General features: G+C 36.5%; 1 protein-coding gene across 1 annotated transcript; it reads right to left on the bottom strand.

Moving 5' to 3' along the window:
* Positions 1-3,403: 3,403 nt before the first annotated feature.
* On the bottom strand, positions 3,404-24,380 carry Aadacl2 (arylacetamide deacetylase-like 2). The gene is made up of 5 exons (NM_001191706.1): positions 24,243-24,380; positions 20,492-20,714; positions 15,825-15,894; positions 14,068-14,239; positions 3,404-4,006 (listed from the first exon to the last, which is right to left on the bottom strand). Exons 1-5 carry the CDS (start codon positions 24,378-24,380, stop codon positions 3,404-3,406), a joined length of 1,206 nt encoding a protein of 401 aa, NP_001178635.1.
* Positions 24,381-25,031: the final 651 nt, after the last annotated feature.

The raw sequence follows: 25,031 nt of genomic DNA, 5'->3' as shown, positions 1-25,031 counted from the left end.
ATTAATGATCAATAAGGGAGGGCCCAGCCAATGTGGGTGGTGCCATACCTGGCCTGGTTGTCCTGGGTTCAATAGAAAAGCATACTGAGTAAATGAGGAGAAATATGGAAGTACAAGCCAAATAAACCCTTCCCTCCCCAACTTTATTTTTGGTCATGGAGTTTCCTTGCAGCAATAGAAACACTAAGACAGCATCAAAATAAATACATACATACCAGATTGTCAATGCACATTAACATCACGAAGTGTCTAATATGATGGAAATTATTTTGGCATTGATAGTGCTTAGTAGTGTAAACAATAACATAGGGTTAGTACAACCAGATATGCACTTTTATATATCCGTCCTGAATGCAAGAAACGGACTGCTCAGAGGCTTGAAGCAATAATATCTTTCCAATGGCATCTCACTCCTAAGATGTTGTGTTATTCCAAGTTAAAATTCTTATAGCAATTTACATCTGCTAAAGTCCATGTAGTAAGGAGTCTATATATCAACACCTTTACAACTTTAGATGTTTTAAAGTAAAAAATCTTTATTAGATAATTATCTTTTTGAAAACACTATTATTTGCACTAAGGAACATTTGCACAATTTGAATAAATGTGTAATGGAACCTCATCGTAACATGTGCATAACACAAACACATGCAAAACTACTACTGTAGCTTTTGGTTAATTAAAAATTGACAAATTCCCAAAGGAAGCGCTCTTTTTCATAGATCCAGAAGAAACACTTTTGCAAAAGACCTTTCATAAAAATAAACAGAGATTCACTAATCAGTTAATAAGTATGCAACTAAAAAGTTTCTATGATGGACCTATATGAAAGATTTCCTTGGAGATTCCTGAGTGCAGTAAGACAATCTCTCTCTCTCTCACACACACACACACACAGACATACACACACCAAAAAACACATGATATGCACTCACTGATAAGTGGATATTAGCCCAAAAGCTCGAGTTACCCAAGATACAATTCACAGACCACATGAAACTCAAGAAGTACGACTAAAGTGCAGATGGTTTAGTCCTTCTTAGAAGGGGGAACAAAAATATTCATAGAAGGATATACAGAGACAAAGTGTGGAGCAGAGACTGAAGGAATGGCCATTCAAAGACTGCCCCACCTGGGGATCCAACCCAACCCATATACATACAGCTATCAAACCCAGACACTATTGCTGAGGCCTAGAAGTGCATGCTGACAGGAACCCAATATAGCTGTCTCCTGAGAGGATCTGCCAGAGCATGACAAATACAGAGGTGAATGCTAGCAGCCACCCATTGAACTGAGAACCGGGTCCCCATTGGAGGAGTTAGAGAAAGAATTGAAGGAGCTGAAAGGGTGTGGAACCCATAAGAACAACAGTGCCAATCAACCAGAGCTCCCAGAGGCAAAACCACCATCCAAAGTGTAGACATAGACAAACCCATAGCTCCAGCTGCATACGTAGCAGAGGATGGCCTTGTTGGGCACCAATGGAAGGAGAAGCCCTTGGTCCTGCCAAGGCTCGACCCCCCAGTGTAAGGAATGTCAGAGTGGGGAGATGGGAAGGGGATAGCATTTGAAATGTAAGTAAAAAATATCCAATAAAAAAGAAATTATAAAACTAAACAATAATTTACTACTATGTCAGAAAGGTAAATTTATTTTGTTATCTTCTTTTATTGTGAAGAAAGTAATCATTTCAATCACTAAAAAGAGCTTTGACACTGCTGTGTAAATATAATAGACATTAGATACTTAATTAAATCATATACCTGTTGGTCTCCGAGGTAAAGGGCAAGTGATAACACTCTCCTTTATCTACTCTTCCTTCCACCAAGTAGAAGAGCAGTTGTTCATTTGGAAATGACCTTTGTCTAAACAAATGATCCTTTGTCTAAACTTCTTCCCTGATCATATGGTGCTACATGTTTCTTCTTTATTCTTAGGAGTGAAGAAGGGAAAGTTGTTTTTTAAGAAAACAGAAGACAATGTAAAGATGACCACAATGAGCTTTACTGAAATTTATTATAGAAGAAAACCAAAAGAAGGAAAATGAAATAGTTACCAAAACTACAATTCAAGATTAAAAACAAAACAAAACAGAACGAGACAAAATCAATAGCAAGCAAAACAAAAGAAAAACCTTGTTTGTTTTTAATGAGAAAAGGAAAGAAAGTCTGTAAATGTGAGTGGGTGGCAAAGTGCGGTGAATTTGGGAGGACTGGGGGAAGCAGAATCCATAATCAGAAAACGGTGTATGGGGGTTGGGGATTTAGCTCAGTGGTAGAGCGCTTGCCTAGGAAGCGCAAGGCCCTGGGTTCGGTCCCGAGCTCCGAAAAATAGAACCAAAAAAAAAAAAAAAAAAAAAAAAACGGTGTATGAAAAAATAAAATTTCAATATAAAAATAAACCACTTATAATATTACAGTTTAAAAGAAAAAATACCTTAAACTTTTGAAACTGAATGTTGAAAATATACACCACATACTTGGGAAGAAGATATTAAGCAAAATAATATATAATAGTATATTCCTGTAAAATTACCAGACTCAAAATATCTGTTATACTATCCAATTTTACAAGGATGGAAACTGTCTTCAAATACCACATAGTAATTGTTGATAGAGGAAAAATTTATATTTATCAATGATATAAATTGCAAAATACCAACAAAAACTATATATAAATACATGTACATGAATGAATAAATAAATGGCTATCTTCTGTATATGAGAACTTACATATAATGACAATAATCAATATTTCTCAAATTCATGGTTCCTGGGGACCACCATAATTATACTAAATATAACTAAAGGAAAATACACTAACATTTACAGATACAGAATTTTTTAAAAATTAATAATTTATAGAGATAATCTCTTGTGCACTGTGTAAAAGCATTCACCTGTCAATAAAAAGCTGATTGGCCAATGGTCTGAAGCCAGATTAGAAAATGGTACATCTGACCAAGAGAGAGAAAGAAAGAGGGAGAGAGAGAGAGAGAGAGAGAGAGAGAGAGAGAGAGAGAGAGAGAGAGAGAAATTCTGGGATTGAATCAGAAGACATTCACCTAAACACACAGCAAGATGGTCTCATAGAATTGAGGAGCATGTAACCGGACATGCGGTAGAATCTAGAATACAATAAACATGATAATTAAGTTATGAGATAGTTGTGGAGCCCAAAATTATGGCCTAAGGATTTATTCATAAATATGATTAAGTCTCAGAGTCATTAATTCAGGAACAATGAGGCCACGTAGAAAAGCCCACAGTTACAATAATTAGTTCAAGAACATGTAACAACTTAAAATTGATTCAAATCTAGATTTAGTCAACACAGATTGTATTGTTCTCTTCAAAACTAAAATATTTCTACAATTAAACTGCATTGAGGAAAAATGTAATTATAGATTCTTATCCAGCCAACTAACATACATATCTCTTATTCTCAGCCCTAGATTCAAGTGGAGTGGTGATGTCATATACGATAAGGCCCCATGGATTCCATCCTCAACATGGTCGTGATATACTTCTACTCCAACACTTTGAAGTCTTGAAGCATACATGATTCCATCATCTCTCAGGACATCATATTGACAGGTAAGAATGTATGTTTGTGGCAAGTGTTGTAAGTGAGCATCATTGGCTAACAAGGGCAATGCTCTGTGGTCCATCAGAGCTGGCAGAGAGAAGGCCGATCTTCCAAGCACAGGCTCAGTGTACACATAGTTCTTTCTAAACTTGTCAGGGAGAAGAGCACTCCAGTTAACAAACCTGAACAGATGTTTGGACTCCAGAGGCATGTGCTGGTTTTTTCTCATTGCCCATTGAAGTGCCTCATCCTTGGTGAAAAACAAACTCACAAGTTTTATGGCTATGTCCCTTGTCAGAACTATACCACGTTCGTTCTCTAGATGTGATGGCAAGTGAGTGTCAATCACCTGTAAGCCAGGATAAAGTAGAGCTTGCAGCTTGAATTTATGCTTTACTTCGGGATCAATCTGCACCTGGAAAATAGGATGTCCAGTGAGGTAAAGGCTTCCAATATTCCAACAGACAAAATGTAACCATGAAGCAGATATGATAATAAACTACATGGACTGCTGGCAGAAAGCATGATTATGACAAAAGTGCCTATAATACCCTTAATCACTTTTGAAGACCCTGGCACTGAAATATCATTTTTTAAAACATTGCTTGAGTATATGAGAAAAAATGATAGAAAAGATTAGGAGGATACAGGGACAGAAGGTAAAAGGAAGAAAGATATATAAATATATTTTACCAAAAGTAAATAGTGGAAATAACAGTCTTAAAAGTGATGGAGGGTTTTACATATATAAATATGTAGAAATTATTTTTGACAAGTGGCCACAATTCAGCTGATAAGAGACTATAATGCTCACTCTACGTAGAACACCAGTATAATCTACAGTTCCCCAAATCTCAGACAGAAATACTTCAAGAGCCAGAGGCAATAGATGACTATAAGGAAACTATTTGTCTTGACACTGCAGAACAATAGCACATACAATGTCTGTGCAAGGCCAAACCAGACTAAATGCCTGCAAGGAAAGAAGAAGTAAGCATAATGTTTTGCCCCCACCTGAGGAACTGTTGACATTTGATAGCTGTTAGGATAAGAAAGTCTGTTTCCACAATGCCAAGCAACCAGAGCTTCCAGGGACTAAGCCACTACCTAAAGACTATACATGGACTGACCCTGGACTCTGACCCCATAGGTAGCAATGAATATCCTAGTAAGAGCACCAGTGGAAGGGGAAGCCCTGGGTCCTGCTAAGACTGAACCCCCAGTGAACTAGTCTATGGGGGGAGGGCGGCAATGGGGGGAGGGTTGGGAGGGGAACACCCATAAGGAAGGGGAGGGGGGAGGGGGATGTTTGCCCGGAAACCGGGAAAGGGAATAACACTCGAAATGTATATAAGAAATACTCAAGTTAATAAAAAAAAAAAAAAAAAAAGAAAGTCTGTTTCCTCTAAAAGTGTAGCCCCTGATAATTGAACATGCTCCAGTAGAAAATACTGCACTAAGAATATGTGGGCTGAGTAAATTAAATTCAATATGCTGTTTTATTTTGGTTTTTTTTGTTTTTTTTTTGAAAAGGACTTAAACTCAGGTTGTTAGGAAAGATAAGATATATCTGGGAGGAGTAGGGAAAGCAGGTGATATGGTCAAAACACATGGCATAAAATCCTTTCAGAAAACTTATTTTTCCTTGTTTTATTGAAAATAGATGCCTCTCTTATACAATGTATCTCAACTATAGCTTCCCATCCATCCACTCCTCCCAGTCCTTCCCACTATCTCCCATCTTCCCCATCCAATCCCCCTCCATTTCCCTTCAGAAAAGAGCAGGGCTCCAAGAGAGAACAACCAAAGGGGACATAACAAGACACTAAAACAAGGCAAAAGTCCTCATAGTGAGGCTGGACCAGGCAGCCCAATAGCAGCAAAACAGTACAAAGATCAGGCCATAGAGTTAGAGGTACATCTGCTCCCACTGTTGGGAGCACCACAAAAACATCAATTTAACAGCCATAACACATACGCAGAGGACTCTACAGTACCTCTTACCTCTATAGTAGAGAACTAATTTTTTTTAAGAAGATGAAATGGAGCACACTAGTATTATATGATTTATAATGGAGAGAATCCTCCTCAGCAGGTCATAGATAAGAGAAAAGGAAGCTTCACTGAGCTCTCCAAGCCTCCCTTCTGATATAAGGATGTGATAAGAATTGTGTCAGGAGCTACACAGATCTAAAGGAACAGAGGTAGCTGTGCTATGTGTTAACTTGTCAGAAAGGTATTAAGGCAGGAATTAAAGATTTAATGAATGGTAATAACAGGTAATAATCAATACCCAAATTTTTTTTATGCTTACAAGGAGATGCAGATTCCTGGGTTCAGGTTTGGGGCCTGGGACAGAGCAAGGTTAGGTTCAGGCATGGTATAAATGGTACATTCAGGCAGAGTCCCAGAGAGCTAGTTTATTTTCCGTGCCTAACAGAGGCAGGCAGATCTCTGAATTTTTACAATGTAAAAAAAAAAATGCCTGCTGTCTCCTAAAAATCAAGGGTCCCTTGGGTCATGTGACTCTAATTCATGCAATAATGTAAAGGAAACCTACAAATGAGGTGATATGTAAGCAAGACTGGAAGTTTGATCTGCAAGTTATGAGCTCTCCAGAGAATTTTTAGAAAAGCAAGGGAGAACTGCTCAAAGAACTGTCTTCTCTATGCAGAACACAGGAAGTGTGGGTCTGGAAAGCTATCTTGAGCAGAACACAAGCCACAAGTGTGGGCAAAAAATTTGGCTCTGAGTCATTACTCCCAAACACCCCTTCCACACAATCACTCTCCAAACCAAAACTGATCCTTGGCAACTCTACAATGCCAGTAGGGTCCTGATATCAAAGGGAGATGAGACCAGAACAAAAAGAAAGAACTCACAGCCCAGTTTCCAAGGTGACACACATTTAAACATCCTCAACAACCAAATCAAAGTCAACAATAACAATACTTGAAAAGATAACATAACAGGATCAGGTTTACTGTCTTCCAAAAGTGCAAGAATGGTTCAACATATTCAAATTTAAAAATAAATTTCTGTATACAAATATAATGAAGGAGCAACAAAAAATCACAACTGTTATAAAAGATTCAGAACATTCTATTGCAATTCTACCATTCCTTTCTAATTAAGAAATAGAAGTTTAAAAAATAGATAAGACAGAGTAGTACATCTAGGAATACAAAGATTGGCTGTCCAGACACTGCCCGAACCTGAAGGGACCCAGTCAACAATTCTCTGCACCGAAATCCCATGGGAAGGAGAACTAAACCTTCAGAGGAGCAGACATGCCTGGGAAGCCAGAAGAGACTACACTTTGCCCACATTCTGACTCCAGAAGAAAACACCTAATGCTATCTGGGACCCGGGTGCATGGGGGCCCCAGGAAAAGGCAGCACAGGTCTTCCTGGTTGCTGCCCTCACGGAGAGCTCAAAAGCAGCCCTGCAGGAGCAACTTCAGCCACGGAAAAAGAGGTAAGACCAACTTTTTGCTCCAAGCGACCTGCCTGGTGGACTCAGGACACACGCCCACAGGAGCAGCTAAAGAACAGTAGACAGGAAAGACTACATGCCTAAAAGGAGAACACTCTGTTCCCAAACTGACTGAAAGAAAACAGGAAAACAGGTCTACACCACTCCTGACACACAGGCCAATAGGATGGTCTAGCCACTGTTAGAAATAGCAGAACAAGGTAACACCAGAGACAAGTGATGGCAAGAGGCAAGTGCAGGAACCCAAGAAACAGAAACCAAGACTATATGGCATCATTGGAGCCCAATTCTCCCACCAAAGCAAACACAGAATACCCAAACACACCAGAAAAGCAAGATCTAGATTTAAAATCACATTTGATCATGGTGATGGAGGACTTCAAGAAAGACATAAAGAACTCACTTTGAGAAACGCAGGAAAACATAAATAAACAAGTAGAAGCCTATAGAGAGGAATCACAGAAATCCCTGAGAGAATTTCAGGAAAACACAATCAAACAGGTGAAGGATTTAAAAATAGAAATAGAAGCAATAAAGAAAGCACAAAGGGAAGCAACCCTGGATATAGAAAACGAAAGGAAGAGACAAGGAGCCGTAGATACAAGCATCACCAACAGAATACAAGAGATAGAAGAGAGAATCTCAGAAGAAGATACCATAGAAATCATCTACACAAAGGCCAAGGACAATGTAAAATGGAAAAAGCTACTGGTCCAAAACATACAGGAAATCCAGGACTCAATGAGAAGATCAAACCTAAGGATAATATGTATAGAAGAGAGTAAAGACTCCCAGCTCAAAGGACCAGTAAATATCTTCAACAAAATCATAGAAGAAAACTTCCCTAACCTAAAGAAAGAGATGCCCATAAACATACAAGAAGCCTACAGAACTCCAAATAGATTGGACCAGAAAAGAAACTCCTCCCATCACATAATAGTCAAAACACCAAATGTACACAACAAAGAAAGAATATTAAAAGCAGTAAGGGAAAAAGGTCAAGTAACATATAAAATCAGACCTATGAGAATCACACTAGACTTCTCACCAGAGACTATGAAAGCCAGAAGATCCTGGACAGATATCATACAGACCCTAAGAGAACAGAAATGCCAGCCCTGGTTACTGTGTCCAGCAAAACTCTCAATTAACATAGATGGAGAAACCAAGATATTTGATGAAAAAACCAAATTAAACAATATCTTTCTACAAATCCAGTGCTACAAAGGATAATAAATGGTAAAGCCCAACATAAGGAGGCAAGCTACACCCTAGAAAAAGCAAGAAACTAATCATCTTGGCAACAAAACAAAGAGAAGAAAGACACAAAAACATAATCTCACAACCAAATATGAATATAACAGGAAGCAATAATCACTATTGCTTAATATCTCTCAACAGCAATGGTCTCAACTCCCCAATAAAAAAACATAAATTAACAAACTGGATACACAATGAGGACCCTGCATTCTGCTGCCTACAGGCAACACACCTCAGAGACAAAGACAGACACTACCTTAGAGTGAAAGGCACCTTTCATAATGGTCCCAAATAATATAAAATACCTCGATGTGACTTTAGCCAAGCAAGTAAAAGATCTGTAAAATAAGAACTTCACGCGTCTGAAGAAAAAAACTGAAGAAGACCTTAGAAGATGGAAAGATCTCCCATGCTCATGGATTGGCAGGAGTAATATAGTGAAAATTGCCATTTTACCAAAAGTGATATGCAGATTCAATGCAATCCCCATCAAAATATCAATCCAGTTCTTCAGAGAGTTAGACAGAACAATTTGCAAATTCATCTGGAATAACAAAAAACCCAGGATAGCTAAAACTATCCTCAACAATCAAATGACTTCTAGGGGAATCACTATCCCTGAACTCAAGCAGTATTATAGAGCAATAGTGATAAAAACGGCATGGTATTGGTACAGAGACAGACAGATAGACCAGTGGAATAGAATTGAAGACACAGAAATAAACCCACACACCTATGGTCACTTGATTTTTGACAAAGGAGCCAAAACCATTCAGTGGAAAAAAGATAGCATTTTCAGCAAATGGTGCTGGTTCAACTGGAGGTCAACATGTAGAAGAATGCAGATCGATCCATTCTTATCACCCTGTACAAACTAAAGTCCCAGTGGATCAAGGACCTCCACATCAAACCAGATACACTCAAACTAATAGAAGAAAAACTAGGGCAGCATCTCGAACACATGGGCACTGGAAAAAAATTCCTGAACAAAATACCAATGGCTTATGCTCTAAGATCAAGAATCAACAAATGGCATCTCATAAAACTGCAAAGCTTCTGTAAGGCAAAGGACATTGTGTTTAGGACAAAACAGCAACCAACAGATTGGGAAAAGATCTTTACCAATCCTACAACAGATAGAGGCCTTATATCCAAAATATACAAAGAACTCAAGAAGTTAGACCGCAGGGAGACAAATAACCCTATTAAAAATGGGGTTCAGAGCTAAACAAAGAATTCACAGCTGAGGAATGCCGAATGGCTGAGAAACACCTAAAGAAATGTTCAACATCTTTAGTCATAAGGGAAATGCAAATCAAAACAACCCTGAGATTTCACCTCACACCAGTGAGAATGGCTAAAATCAAAAACACAGGTGACAACAAATGCTGGCAAGGATATGGAGAAAGAGGAACACTCCTCCATTGTTGGTGGGATTGCAGACTGTACAACCATTCTGGAAATCAGTCTGAAATTTCCTCAGAAAATTGGAAATTGAACTACCTGAGGACCCAGCTATACCTCTCTTGGTCATATACCCAAAAGATGACACAACATATAATAAAGACAGGTGCTCCACTAAGTTCATAGAAGCCCTATTTATAATAGCCAGAAGCTGGAAAGTACCCAGAAGCCCTTCGACATAGGAATGGATACAGAAAATGTGGTACATCTACACAATGGAATACTACTCAGCTATCAAAAACAATGACTTTATGAAATTCATAGGCACGTGGATGGAACTGGAAAATATCATCCTGAGTGAGGTAACCCAATCACAGAAAAACACACATGGTATGCACTCATTGATAAGTGGATATTAGTCCAAATGCTCGAATTACCCTAGATGCACAGACCACATGAAACTCAAGATGGTTGACCAAAATGCAAATGCTTCAATCCTTCTTTAAAAGGGGAACATGAATACCCTTGGGAGGGAATACTGAGGCAAAGTTTAGAACAGAGGCAGAAGGAACACCCATTTAGAGCCTGCCCCACATTTGGACCATACATATACAGCCACCCAATTAGATAAATGGATGAAGCAAAGAAGTGCAGGCCGACAGGAACAGGATGTAGATCTCTCCTGAGAGACACACCCAGAATACAGCAAATACATAGGCGAATGCCAGCAGCAAAACACTGAACTGAGAATTGGACACCCATTGAAGGAATCAGAGAAAGGACTGGAAGAGTTTGAAGTGGCTCGAGACCCCATATGAACAACAATGCCAACAACCAGAGCTTCCAGGGACTAAGCCACTATCCAAAGGCTATACATGGACTGACCCTGGGCTCCAACCTCATAGGTAGCAATGAATAGCCTAGTAAGAGCACCAGTTGAAGGGGAAGCCCTTGGTCCTGCCAAGACTGAACCCCCAGTGAACGTGATTGTTGGGGGGAGGGTAGTAATGGGGGAAGGATGGGGAGGGGAACACCCATATTGTAGAGGAGGGGGAGGCGTTAGGGGGATGTTGGCCCGGAAACCGGTAAGGGGAATAACAATCGAAATGTAAATAAGAAATACTCAAGTTAATAAATATCGAAGAAAAGGAATGCAAAGATTATAAGAAACCAGTATCCAGGAAAAAAACCACATGGAAATAACCCTGAAGTCATTTCCTCCAAAATTATTCAGCAATTATGTGTTCTCTCCATGCTTCCTCAAATAATAGTGGAAACCTTACCTGGTAATATAAGAAAGAAGAAATAATAAGGTAAAAACTGGAAAGAACATTGAATTCTTCATGTGTATAGATGATGTAGTTAAATAAATTATATTAATAGGATTTAGTATTTAAAAATCCATGTATGCTCTATCAGGAGGTTTTAAGAACCTCATAAATATTTTCATCAGAACAAGATGAAAGAGAGTTAACCATAGCTGTCAGAACCTTGGTACAAACTTTACTAACCAGTTAGTATTTTATCCCTCATGCCTACAAATCTGGAACTACATGGACTGAAACATTCTACTGCCAGTACATAGTATGTTCTTGTTCCTTTGTATCATGGTGGCAATGGCCTCTGTGTGCCTTCATGGTTTCCCTGGGAAATTTTTCCTCAGACATTGTCCTTTAAAATGAAACTTGTTTAGAATAATTTTTCTCTTCTGTCGTAAGCATGACACATGGATTAGAAGCAGTTAACTGCTTTTAGAGGTAGTGATTATAGAACTGATATAATTTTAAGACATCAAAATTAAGCTGCAAATGTTATTTCTGCATTTTTGTGTATGTAAACTTTTCTAATCATATTGTTGTAAAGATTGGATGAGTTAGTCTCATTTTTAAAATCTTTACTTTAAAAATAAAAATGTATCTTTTGATTTGTAAATGTAATAGGAGTGGGAATAAGTGTTTATAAAGCTCTTCAGTATGCTTTAATCTTTGAACCACACTGTATCTAATTAGTCCATTCAATCTTAAGGTAATATAAAACTATAAAGTAAATATCTCAATTACATTATCAATAAAAGAGAACAAATTATTTTTAAAAAATGAATTTGTATGATGAGCTCAGAGCTCTTGATTGGTGGCTTTTGCTCTTGAAGCTTTTTTACCATTGTTCTAAGAGAGTCTAATAATTCTCCTTAATGACACCATTCTCTTTAAGAACCGTAATTGCTTTGTCGGAGCTCTTACTGTCTTCAATTTAACTAGACACAAGCCCTTTTACTCACTGACTTGCGTATTTTTCATATTTTCTACCTTGCTTTAAGCTCTCTTTCACTATAAATATGATAAAGAAAGTAAGCAATAGCTATTCCAAAGCCCAGCTGCTACGCTGTCTTAAAATTACCTTTGCCAAAAAAAATAATCTATTACTTTTTGATTCAACAGTCTCAATCAAATATCAACACATGGGAAGAATGCAGCTACATGCTTTGAGATAAACTGACACAAATAGCTTCTACCCTGATTCCCATGAATTATGTGTTCCCATGGAAACCTCATAGGCATAGTCTTCTTCATCCTCATTTCAGTTAGCACTTGCATCTTCCAAACTCTCCCTATTATTGTCTGTCAATCACTACGTACGTTTAGCAAGCTTCGCTAAGGCCACATTTATTCTACACAGCAGTTGTATCCTCAAGTGTATTCTGGTGTGAACTCTGAGTTTGATATTGATGAATGTGGATCTCAGCTGTGTCTACATGGTGCCATGTGTCAGGATGCTCCGACTTCTATGACTTGTACTTGGATTCCTTGGAAACCACTGTGAACTCAACTTTGATGAATGTTCCAGTCAGCTATGTCTCCATGGAGATCTGTGTGTGGATGGAGGAAACAATAACCACTATGATTACACAAAGAGTGAATTCAGAGGACACACTGTGAGAACTTAATGCCTCTTTGGTGGTCAAAGCCTTGTCATAATTATGCAACATGTAAAGACACTTTTGGCAGCTATATTCCTCATTCTTGGCCTACATACAGAGGTGCCCTGTGTGATATCGACATGAATGCAGTAGAAACCTCTGCCAATTTTGAGGGGAATGTTTCAAGCTGTCCTCAGAAAATCTGTATAGACATATTGCAGGCCTCAGGTCATGGAGCTTCAGGTCATGTTTGTATCAGTCAACCTGGGTTCACAGACAGGACCCTAGAATAACTGTCTTCTAAGATGCTCTAACCAGCAGCTTGCCAAAACAGATATAGAGACTCTAGTTGAAGCTCCAAACATCTGGTAAAATAAAGTTTGTGGAAGGATTGAATACCATGGAGGGATACGAACCCCACAAGAAGACAATCAAGGTCAACTAACTTAGAACCTTGGGGCTCCCAGACACTGAACCACCAACCAAAGAGCATACTAGGGTTGAACCTAGGTCTTCCACACATATGTAGCAGGTATGTGTGTCTGCGTGTGTGTGTGCGTGTGTGTGTGTGTGTGTGTGTGTGTGTGTGTGTGTGTGTGTGTGTGTGTGTGTATGAAACTTGGTGTTCATATGGGTCCTCCCAACATCTAGAATGGTACTTACGCTGACTCTGTTGCCTGTGGATTCTGCTCCTCTAACTCGGCTGTCTTGTCTAGCCTCAGTGGAAGAGGATATACCTAGTCCTGGAGTGACTTTAGGTGCTAGTCCAGGTTGATTCCCTGAAGAGGATCTCCCCCTTCTCAGAGGTGAAGGAGAGAGGGGCTAGGAAGAGGAACCATGTGAGGGGACTGGGTAGAGATGAGAGACTGCGATCAGGAATAAAGTGAATAAATTAATTATTTAACTAATTAATTAATTAATGGAAAATAATTGTAAACCAAATTCAAAGGAGAATTGCATCATTGATGTACTCTAGCGTTTTAACACTGTTGAGGAACTAAAGGTACTTTACTAAAACATGAGGTCTAGGGTAATTTGGCTGGAAGTTTCAATATCAACGTGATCATAATCACCAGAGTCCATAGATCTAGTGCAAGCATAATTAAAATACTATTTTGTTTTCTTTGTTAGAGATTAATTAACAATATTCTTTATAATGTTTTAACACCTGAGAAATATAACACCACAGCTAACTTTTACAAAGAAAATGAAGGTTGAAATAAAATATTGACATAAAGATAGACATGTAGATAAGTATAACAGTAAATAACCCAAATTAGCCCTGTTATGCTCAGTTGATGTTTCATTCAAGACCATTGTAATTCTGTGGGAATGAATGCTCCTTTAGTTCAAAGAGTTGAAATAACTACTCCTCACCCACAGAACCAAATATGCTCTACCTGTTGTGTCACTGCTGCAGCCAGAGTGCCTCCAGAACTGTCTCCTGAGATAGCAATTCGGGTAGGATCTACTCCATACTTGGTAAGCATTTTATCCTGAAGAAAAAACTTGACTGCTGTGACACCATCTTCAAATTGTGCGGGAAAGTGATGCTGAGGAGCTAGCCTGTAGCTTCAACACAGAAAAGGAGAGCGGGTAGAGCATAGGTGTACAACAGGTCTCCAACATCTACGCATCCATCCACACATGCACTGTGACACCAAGTCCTACTGCGCAGTTCATAGAAATTGATCCAAGGTTTTCTTCTAAGGCTTAACTAGAATAAAACTCAATATAAAATTATTTAAAGCATGTAATTAAAACGGTGGGTGATCTTATGCCTGAAGGTAATATATTGCTACAAACCTCTTAGTTTTGTAAGTAAACTTTTCACTTTAAATGCATTTTATACTGGAGATATTCTATATCTTTTTTTTATGTTCTTAATGTAACTGGCTATATGAACATCATGTTCTCTTTTTGTTCTTCAGAATGTCAAAAATTTACAAATACCTATATTTAATGTTGAAAGTTCATGGTAGGAATCCTAGAATGTAATATGAACTGCCCTAAGAAAACCCCAAAGAATAATTTGGATACTGTGATGTACACAAAAGACGTTTATATCTATTACATCAAGCATAGTATATTTAGAAGAATACAAATCATAATGATTAGAGTAAATGTGTGACAGGTCCTATATCATTATATTAAAATATGATTCCAATTTAAATTTCCCCAAACAATAAAGAAGACTGTTCCAGTATAGTAATCTAGTCATTAACATATAAATTTTTTCTGGGTATGATAACAATAATAAACATGTTAGAAATTAAGTTTTACCCAAATTTGCATAGTTTAAAATGTCATTATTGATTAAAAATGTTGGATTAAAAATTTTGAGTTATGTTTTTGTAACTATGAACTAAGGAGAAGATGGATGAAAAAAAATCCTCTTAAGATTGATGAATTTTGGAGTCAAACTCAGATTCAGAAATCTAGAGTATACTAATATGAGTAAGGAAATAATGGGCTAAGATACTCCAGTACACACGCTCCAAATACCTTAAGAGTGTAAAATCACTTTTTGAGAGCATGTGTTCAACATTTCAACTGACCCCAAACTTTATTACCTTCAACACTCTAAACTGCTTATTTTAAAACTGTAGGCCATGCTTCCCAAAGGTGTTCAGAAAATACAGATATTTGCATTATTATTCATAATAGCAAAATTACAGTTATGAAGTAGCAATGAAAGTAATTTTATTGCAGGGAGTCACCACGTGAGGAACTGTATTAAAGGGTGACAACATTAGGAAGTTGAGACTATTCCAAATAATAATTATTTTGAAACTAAACATTTTCTATCGAGCATAAATATGATCAAATATTTCAATTATGCAATGATTAATTTTCTCTTTCCTGTCTGACTATTTAATAAGGGACAGAACTGGACCATATGGGACATGACCAACAAGATTTCACAAAGTAATCAACTTAGAGTCTAATTCAAAAGGTTTTTTTTTTTTGTTTTGTTTTTTAAAGGACAATATTTAGGGTAGTGGAATCCTTTACAGGGTAGTCTATGCAACAATTGGGCAGATAATATGAGGTAAATTTTAAAATTCAAATTCCAAGTATGGATTTATTATTTGGAAATCAAACCTATAGACAGATAAGGTAAAAATCATATTAGTCAAAAAAAAGTAACTCTTACTCTACTCCTACAACAACAGCGTCAAGTTTGCTTGCAGTCCATCTATTCAGGAAATCAAAAGCCCTCTGCTCTGAAAGGAAAAAAGAATGCAAAGTTAAAATTCTCCTTGTAATTTAAAAAGTGACATAAATAATGACAGATATCTATAGAAGAAATGTGATTTCCCATTATCAGACAGGGATCTCTATTTCCTACCCCTGCTTCCACACAGAGGGCACTCAATGTACACAACATTCTTGAATTTCCAGATATGAAGAGATGGTTCTGCATCTTGCCATTTTGAAGGTGAAAATTAGGCTGGTGAATTCTATTAGCCACAGAAAGACCCTTTTTATATCCCTTTGTTAACTGGTATCATCCTCTCCTCCTTCATTCTAGAAGTTTTAGGCAGTAAAGGAAGTTAATTGGTCTTTTTATAATCACCACAGCCAGGTCTATAATCCAAGACTCTCCCATCAATAGATAAACATAAACATTCAAGGTCTTCATTAGAAAGAATCATTTTGTCATTCAACTATATCAGCAGTTCTTAACCTACGGGTCTCAGTTCTTTTGGCAAACTTCAATCTCTAAAAACACTTAAATTAGGATTTATAACATTAACAGAATAACAGTTATGAAATAGCAACAAAAATAACTTTATGGTTGTAGGTCATCACAACATAAGAAGATGTATTAAAGGGTTGCAGTATTAGAAAGGTTGAAAACTGTTGGTCTATATGAACTCTTGGCATATTCTATCAGTTGGGTCATAAATTCAGGAAGAAAGAATGCAGTAGATCTCTCTTTTTACATGTGTGCTTTGTGTGTGTGTGTGTGTGTGTGTGTGTGTGTGTGTGTGGTATAAGTATGTAAGTAGATGATATATAGATAGACAGATATTATGTAAGATAGCAACTTAGTTGCTTAAAAGCTCTGCTTTTATGAATATGTCCCATTATATGATGCTGCAATGATTAGGAATTTAATGATTAACCCAAATTCTAAGGAATCGCAAGTTTTTAAAGATCCCCTAGTAAGTTAATGTAAGGCTTTGATGTACATATAGGCATTAGCACATCTCATGCAAGCCATTGATTCTCTCCCAACACACACATAGATGTCCATTTGTCTCTACATACAGGCTACAGATTTCTCAAGTATCCACCTGTGCTGGTTACTTTTTTTAATAAACTTAACACAAGCTAGGCACATCTGGGTTGAGGGAATCTCACTTGAGAAAATGGCTCCATAAGATTGGCCTATAGGCAAAGCTGTGGGGTTGGTTCTGATTAATGATTGGTGTAGAAGGGACCAATGGAATGGTGCCATCCCTGGATAGGTGATCCTTGGTTGAATAAGAAAAGCTGAGCAAGCTGTGTAGAACAAAGCAGTAAAGCAGCTCCGGCTTCAATTTCTGCCCCCATCGTTCCTTCCCTGGTCTCTCTTTATGACAGATGGCAGGATTTCACATGAAATAGACCTCTCTGTCTCACGTTTGGTTTTGTTATGGTGTTTATCTCAGCAATAGGAGGCAGACTAACGACTCACCCTTTCTGTTTTCCACCTCCCTGGATGCAATGTCTTCATAAGTTCTATCATGTCTATTCACAATATATTAACTACAAAATCTTGGAAAGCTGCTGAACTTTAAAATTATTATCAAAATCTAGACTTTTACGAGGCATCTATCTCTTATGTGTTTATAAAAAATTAAACTAAAAGGTATTTAGTTACTGAGTATATAACAACTTGGAAAACAAAGAAGTTAAGTCATTCAGTCTTTTAGGTAGAATGATCCCATTTATGATTAAAAATCTAGTTGTTCATTTTTAGGAAAAGGAAATGCCTAGTTGAAGATAAAATATATAAGATATTAAGCCTAGATTTTTCACATTTGATGTCCTTTGGTATTATATTTTAGACTTGGATTTGTATTCACCCCCCCAATCAATTTTTATTGTCATATAGTCAAAGTCAAAATAAAGAGTTTTCTCGCTCTTAGAAATTGTTCCAAGTATGAAATATTTGTTGATAAGATCTATCTGGTCATGACAAAAGATGCTACTTCATCTCAACATGAAAGTATGAGTAGCGTTTGGGAGCTCAGTATAATATAAAAAAAATTTTCAGAGACAGAATTGAGATCATATGAAGTCTACAGAAGACAAAAATACCAGCTCACTGTGGGGCTGAAGCAAAATGTGAAAAGGAGCATTGACTGAAGTTAAGAACATCAAATGTGGGTTGGGCATTTAGCTCAGTGGTAGAGCGCTTGCCTAGGAAGCACAAGGCCCTGGGTTCGGTCCCCAGCTCCAAAAAAAAAAAAAAAAAGAACCAAAAAAAAAAAAAAAAGAACATCAAATGTAAGGCCAAGCAATAGACTGCTAAGAAATTTCAGTGTGTTCTATGTAGTGATGTAAAGAAATCATGTGCATAAAAAAGACTTTAAGATGGGTGTCTCTGTATTGATAAAATTGAATATAGCTCAAGAGCCATGTAATAGCTAGCAAAAAAGGACTAATGCCAAGAGGGAAATATTTTCTCTTCTGGGAGATCTTAAAAGAGAGTAGCATGACTGACATGTTGGAAGTAAAACTGACAAAAAGAGATTCAGGTAAGAATGGAAGATTTAGAATGTAAGAACATGGAATTCCCCATGTCCTTCATTTTCTCTAGAATCATATAAAGTTTGATCTCTGGAAGACTAGGAGATTTCAAGTGTTCTTAGTGGCAAAGAGAGCTACACGCTGACAAGATTTCCTGACCCACAGCAGGGTATTAAGGAACAATAGCAAAACACAGCTGTGAGAAACCAGACATGAACATCAACCAGAGACTTCCCTGGGGCACTTTCTACCAAGTTAACAGTCCTGAAAGCAATAGCATATAATCTGTTTAGCCTAAATTCTAAGCCACTTGAGTTTTAAGAATCACTGTCCTCTAAAGGGAAATCACTCCTCTTTGTCACCCTGTGTGCACTGAAATTAATCTTTAAAGCATCTGTTAAAGTCTTAGGAAGAGAAAACAAAGTTTGTGAGTTTTTCCTACATCTAGCAGATATACTGGCCTCCTTAGGGAGCCACTTTGTACAACACAGTCTTAGTTCTTGTTCCTTGATTTACTATTCCTGCATGTCTTTTGTCATTCCATAACTGTATATATTTATAAGAGTGATCATTACCATCAATGGCATACAGTGGCCTTGACTTCTAAGACATTGGTTGTGTCCATAAAACAGATTTTTTTTCTAAGAACATAGACCTGAATTTCTCTCCTCAGCATGGGAACCACCTAGTTTTGTATTTTGCTTTCTACTTGGAAGTTTGCATAGAATAAAATAAACATGATAGAGGGTTCCTCTTTCCCCACAGCCATTGTATTTGTCTTGCAATTTACATAGAGTCACTACCTGCCTTCTACAAACATGCTATAAACTTTGAATAACTGAAAGAAAAAAAGACAGAGTGCAAAAGTAGTGCTGTTCTTTAATATTTGTGCCAAAGGGCAAGGACTGATCCAAACCACCATTTTTAATACACTGAATTCTATTGCCGTTCTTGAACTGCAAGGGAGCATACTCAATTTTCTCTTCCATATTAAAAATCTCATACCCTCTTTTAAATTGAGGAATCAATAGACTATTCAGATATTACCTGAGATTGATAAAAATTCATATATTATTTTAAAACTTTTATGATGTAATTAACTTGCTTGTTTTTGCAGTTTACTTACAGAGGCTTTCCATATATTGTTATTATCTCTAATGGGGGGGAGGATGGGGAGGGGAACACCCATAGAGAAGGGGAGGGGGAGGGGCTGGGGGATGTTGACCCAGAAACCGGGAAAAGGAATAACAATCGAAACGTAAATAAGAAATAGTCAAGTTAATAAAGATGAAAAAAATAAATAAAAAAGGAATTTTCCAAAGACTTGTTTGTTTTATTTTTTACATTCATCACCTTTACATGTCCCTTATTACAGGAGATGAGCACAGATTCTGAACTTAATGAATGGGGCTTGTTTATAAAGTTTTATTTTGTGTTTTCCCCTTAGCATTAAATTGAACAACTTCCCGATAAGCTTTACCAATTTAGTAAGAAATTACAAACTCCCTCTTGGATCAAGAGCATGTACTTCTTATAGTCATCCTTTCAATGTTACATCTGAAAAATTCCTGAAGCTAAAGAGAAAGTGTTGTAGCAATTGGCATATCCGTGACAATTCTTTTTCCGTTCATTGCACATGAACGATAAATAAAATACCACTTGAGAAAAGGGCTTTTACTAGGACTCACTTGCTAAAATATTATCCCAGCCTGCAGGAAGCCCTAAGTTCAAACCCAATACCACATAGGCCAAGTTTGAGACAAATGCATTTGATCATAGTACCTAAGAGTACTCATAAGTAAAATGTTATTATCAACTAAGTAGTACTTTCCAGGGAAGACCAAAATAGATGAGTTTCTATCTCAAAAACAAAAGTAAACAAATGTGGATCAGGGTAAAGCAAACTTTGTAGTGAAAGCCACTATCAGAGTATTCCTCAAACATATCTGTATCTATCATTGTATTGGATATCTAACATGTGTATCTCTATTATTTTCATATATGAATAGGTAAATATATCAGTGCTGTGTATTACAAACATGCAACTAGTTGTTTAATTTCCTTATATGATAAACTTACTAAAACTTCCGAAACAAAAACCTCCTCCATGAAAATAGATCACAGCTCGTCTTGGGGCTTCTGACTTGCTCTTGGGTAAGTACAAACGCACAGGAATGTCAACAAAGGCAGTGTCAGTTACTGTAATGTGTTCGTCAGAATGTGGTTGTGTGTAATCCAGATTGATTATCATGGAGATAAATTCTTCATATCTCATAACACCTATGTTTTCAAGACACAGAGCCTACAAAGAAACAGAATAAACACAAACTTCATTAATAGATCTGTAATATCAAATACATGTGAAGATAAAGGGTAGAAGAAGAAAACACAAAAAACAGTGAAGAGAAGTCAAACAGAATTAAAGAATTTGTAAAATTAAACAAAAATAGTATTATGACCATCATTTTTGATGATCCTTCTGCCTGTGAAAATCTCAGATGTTTTAGATTAAATGTTATTTAGAAAAGCATCTTTACTTACATTTTAAAAAATTCTTGTATTTATTGCTCAATTATAAATCTTTTAAAACTACTGTCTTATAATCCCTCTAAGTTTGTATGTTGTCATATGTTCTTTCTAAAATTACATTATTTATTTCAATTTCTAAACGATTTATGTTTGTTTGGTTATTTATTTATTTATTTATTTATTTTTATAGCTGTCTTCACACACACACACACACACACACACACACACACACACAGACACACACACACACACACCAAAAGAGGGCATCGAATCACATTACAGATCATTGTAAGACACTATGTGGTTACTAGGATTTGAACTCGGGACCTCTGAAAGAGCAGTAAGTGCTCTTAATCACTGAGTCATCTCTCCAGCCCTTATTTCAATTCTAAATTGAATTATTCAATTTTAAATTCAAGTATGATATGACTACATTATGCATAATCTGAACTTGGTTCTTCTTTTTCTCTACCCATTCTCTGAAATCCTTCTTTGATTTTACTGCAGAAATCTTACCAGAATACTCAGAACCTGTACAATTTACTCAAGGAATATATCTTTAAACTTCCAGAGCTAACAGTACTCTAAATGGCCTTTATTACCTCATGTATTACAGAGTAAGGTACTTATGGCTAATCTCCATGCTTTGATGAAGAAAATGCACTAAGAAAATTGCAGCCAGACCTGTCCAGGAGCACTATCCACAGAGCCTGAATCAGCATGCTTGTACAATATCCTCAAGCTTACTTGACGGCTTGTAGTTTAATTTTATTTTATGGGATTCATGACTGCAAATGAGTGGGTCTCTGATCCTTGTTCCTTCTCTTGGGCTCCTTTCCCTCTGTCAATTTGTCTTATCCAACTTTGTTGTGATAGTTTTTGTTTTATCTTATATTTATTTTGTTATACATTTTTTAAATGAATGAATGAATTACAGTCTACAAACTATGGCAAAGGTTAATGACTGAACTACCTCTTAAACCAGCAGGCATAGGATTAAGTTTTCTGCAGTAGAGTAACACTGCATATACCAACTACTCCAGCATGTCTCACATTGAAGAGTAGTTGACCAACGTATAATGGACTCCATCCACTTAGTGCTCTTTTAATTGGTTACACTTTAGTTAGTTTTTATTCTGTTTCAGTTTTACCTTTTGGTTGTCATTACATTTTGTTTTCTAGGTTTTTAGGGAGTTTGTTGTATTCAGTTTTGAGTTTTTCTGGAAAAAATATTTTGTGGATAGGGAGAAAATGTAGAAGGAGTAGGGGGAAGGGAAAATATTATCAAAAGATGTTTGAATTTAAAAATTGTCTTATATAATAAAATGTAAAATAGAAAGCTATTGATCAATGAACACTGACTTTATTATGTAAAAATCCATGCAATGATAATACCAGTAATAAAGTTATTGAGTTCTAGTATAGTATAGATGAATGAATATTTTTAGTGTACATAGAAGAGTGTAGTTCATGTTAACATTCAATAAATATTGCCTTATTATTTAAGTATTCTTTAGCTATTCTTTCTAGAGGTGCATGTCCGATGTCTCAGTAGATAGAGGTACCTATTTCCAATCACGAACATTTTTAAGATCCACCTTCTAGAAGAGAAGAACTGACTCTTATATGATGTTCTTTGAGTACTACCCATGCTTTGGCATGAACTATCCCTCCAACACACACACATACACACACACACACACACACACACACACACACACACACACACACTAACTAGTTAATTCATTAATTTTGAAATGAAACAAAAGGTTATAGCTATATTCTAAGTAATTAAATATAAAAAGATATGATCTGTTACTATGAGTGCATGAGATATCAATATACTCAGGGAATTTTCATTCAATGAATTTACTCTTGAAATTAGATTTTTAGGAAATTGCCTTATGTCTATTATGTCAATGTTTTCTGGATTTAAAAGATACTGAAGCATTTTAAGACTATAATGAAAACTGCCTATGTAGAGATTATCCCATATTCTTCTAATACCCCTGATTGATATTACACAGAACAATCTATACAAATATTAAAATTAGTGCTCTCACTTTTAGATTAATGGGTACAACGCAGAGACAAGGAAGTCTCTCATGCTAATGTGCGAATATTTTACAAAACTCTTTTAAAACAACATATGATTGCACAATAATGCACTTTAATATTTTTTACTTTCATATGATAAAAGCAGGAGTATTTGTTGTCTTTGCAATCTAAATTGTAGGATTCAGTGCTAAAATTATCAAAGAGTTCCAAATTTGCTAGGATGAAATTTAATTACATGTTCATTTTGTGTATTATCATTGCAGAAGTGCAGTATAATGATTCACGATGTCACATACATAAAGCATGTATTTTAATGGTGAACACATGATGACTGGAAACTGGTGAAGCTGACAAAGTAAAAGCATTTTACTATAGTGAGAAATAGATAGATAGTTCTGATAGATAATGTGTGATTTGGTAAAAGCATGGAAATTTCTCATTAAATACATATAAACTAATCACAAGATGACTGACATGTGCTGGATTTTGTATTCATTCTTCAATCAAGGAATCAGAACACTTGAAAAAGAGAACTGTGGGAGAAAGACATAGAGGCTCAGAACTTTATAAGAACTTGAGTTTTAGTTGTCATAGAACTGTGCTTCTTTTAAACCTTGGACTGTTGTTAACTTCTGATTATTAATTCTTGCTTAGAATTTCAGCCTCCGGATGTTAGAACTGCCAAAGGGTACCCACTTTCTGCAAGGTAACCACCATGCACATAAAGAGCACAGTTGACTCATCCAAGCAAGGGCTCAAATTTCAGCTGTTACTCTCTCTGTATGAGCTCTTCTGCATATCTTTTTCCTCTCATATACACAATATAGTTAGAAGACAGTGGAGAATGAGGGATCTACATATATGCAAAGAAAGCATATGTATTACAACATCAAAAATACTAGTTTCTGACTATACAGGAACAATTTCAGCCATTATATCCACATTGCATATTCTAAGTTAACCCAGAATTCCAGAAGTTTAGAATTGGAGACCAATAATAGAAACTATGAGGATAAGAAAAGTCCTAATTCGTTATCAAACAAGTACTGTTAATAATAATTCATATCTTTATACTATATAAAAACATAGTTATGAAACCAGTTTTTTCTTAGAATGTAAGCAAAAATCAAATTAACAATATTCTTTAAAAAGTGATGTTTTTTTTCAAAATTATATCACTACTATTATCAAAATATTCAAAAATGTTCAGTCTTGATAATAGAAAAAAATGCATTCTTCTTACCGTAAGGGAGAAAGTTTTAGCAACTGCATCCAGGGCTATTAGTTTCCAAGGTTCTTCAATGTTGTCAGGCATAGGTGTATAAATATAAGATAAAAAGCTAACACAAAGCAGCCCCACACAGAGAGCTTTAAATCCCATGATATCCTAGATCCTAGACTCTTTCCAGTGCAGAGATTAACGTATTTCCATAAATACTGAATAAAAAGCCACAGAATGAGTACAGACTGGGAACTCTCACAGAAACACAGCTATTCCCATGATGTGAAGCTGGTTCTTAAACAGCACAGTGTCCCTTCTAACTTGTTCTGCAAGTGCAAAGGCTCAGAAGTGGATGTTGAAACGCATCAAGTGAGGTGCCTATTGTTCAATTTAAATTCCCTGCAGTGTTTCTTCATTCTGCGATATTAATATCATCATGAAATACTTTGAGGAAAATCAGAGCCCAAATGGAAGCACTGGATAATTCTGGAAGTTATCATTTGTAGTTTCAATATTTTATAACAGGTTTATAGTAAGTTATTTGATATCCAGTCAAAATATATGCTAATATCATAACTAAGCATTATTACCTGTGTTAACAAGCCATGCCTGGTGTGGACCAAGCTTTAGGAACGGTGTGTGCAGACTTGTTCAAGTTCTATCATGCACCAAGCTAAAACTTTAAACCTGGACCAGAATTACCAGAAAGTTCAGAACAAGTATTTTAGCAAACATTCTGTCTTGCAGAAAGTTGCATTACATGATGATTCAAATTCATGAGTCAACATGGCTTAGATGAGCTGCTTGGTG

Source organism: Rattus norvegicus, chromosome 2 (genome assembly GCF_021556685.1).
Source record: "Rattus norvegicus strain SHRSP/BbbUtx chromosome 2, alternate assembly SHRSP_T2T, whole genome shotgun sequence".
NCBI lineage: Eukaryota > Metazoa > Chordata > Mammalia > Rodentia > Muridae > Rattus > Rattus norvegicus.
This window is presented reverse-complemented; position numbering and strand designations above follow the sequence as displayed.

Excerpts from the sequence above, each read along its gene's own strand:
- Aadacl2 (NM_001191706.1), bottom strand. The coding sequence starts at position 24,380 with ATGGGATTTAAAGCTCTCTGTGTGGGGCTGCTTTGTGTTAGCTTTTTA. Across the intron at positions 20,715-24,242 it reads CTAAAACTTTCTCCCTTACG|GCTCTGTGTCTTGAAAACAT; the intron begins GTAAGAAGAATG and ends GTTTCTTTGTAG. Across the intron at positions 15,895-20,491 it reads TTTTTGTTTCGGAAGTTTTA|AGCAGAGGGCTTTTGATTTC; the intron begins GTAAGTTTATCA and ends TTTTCCTTTCAG.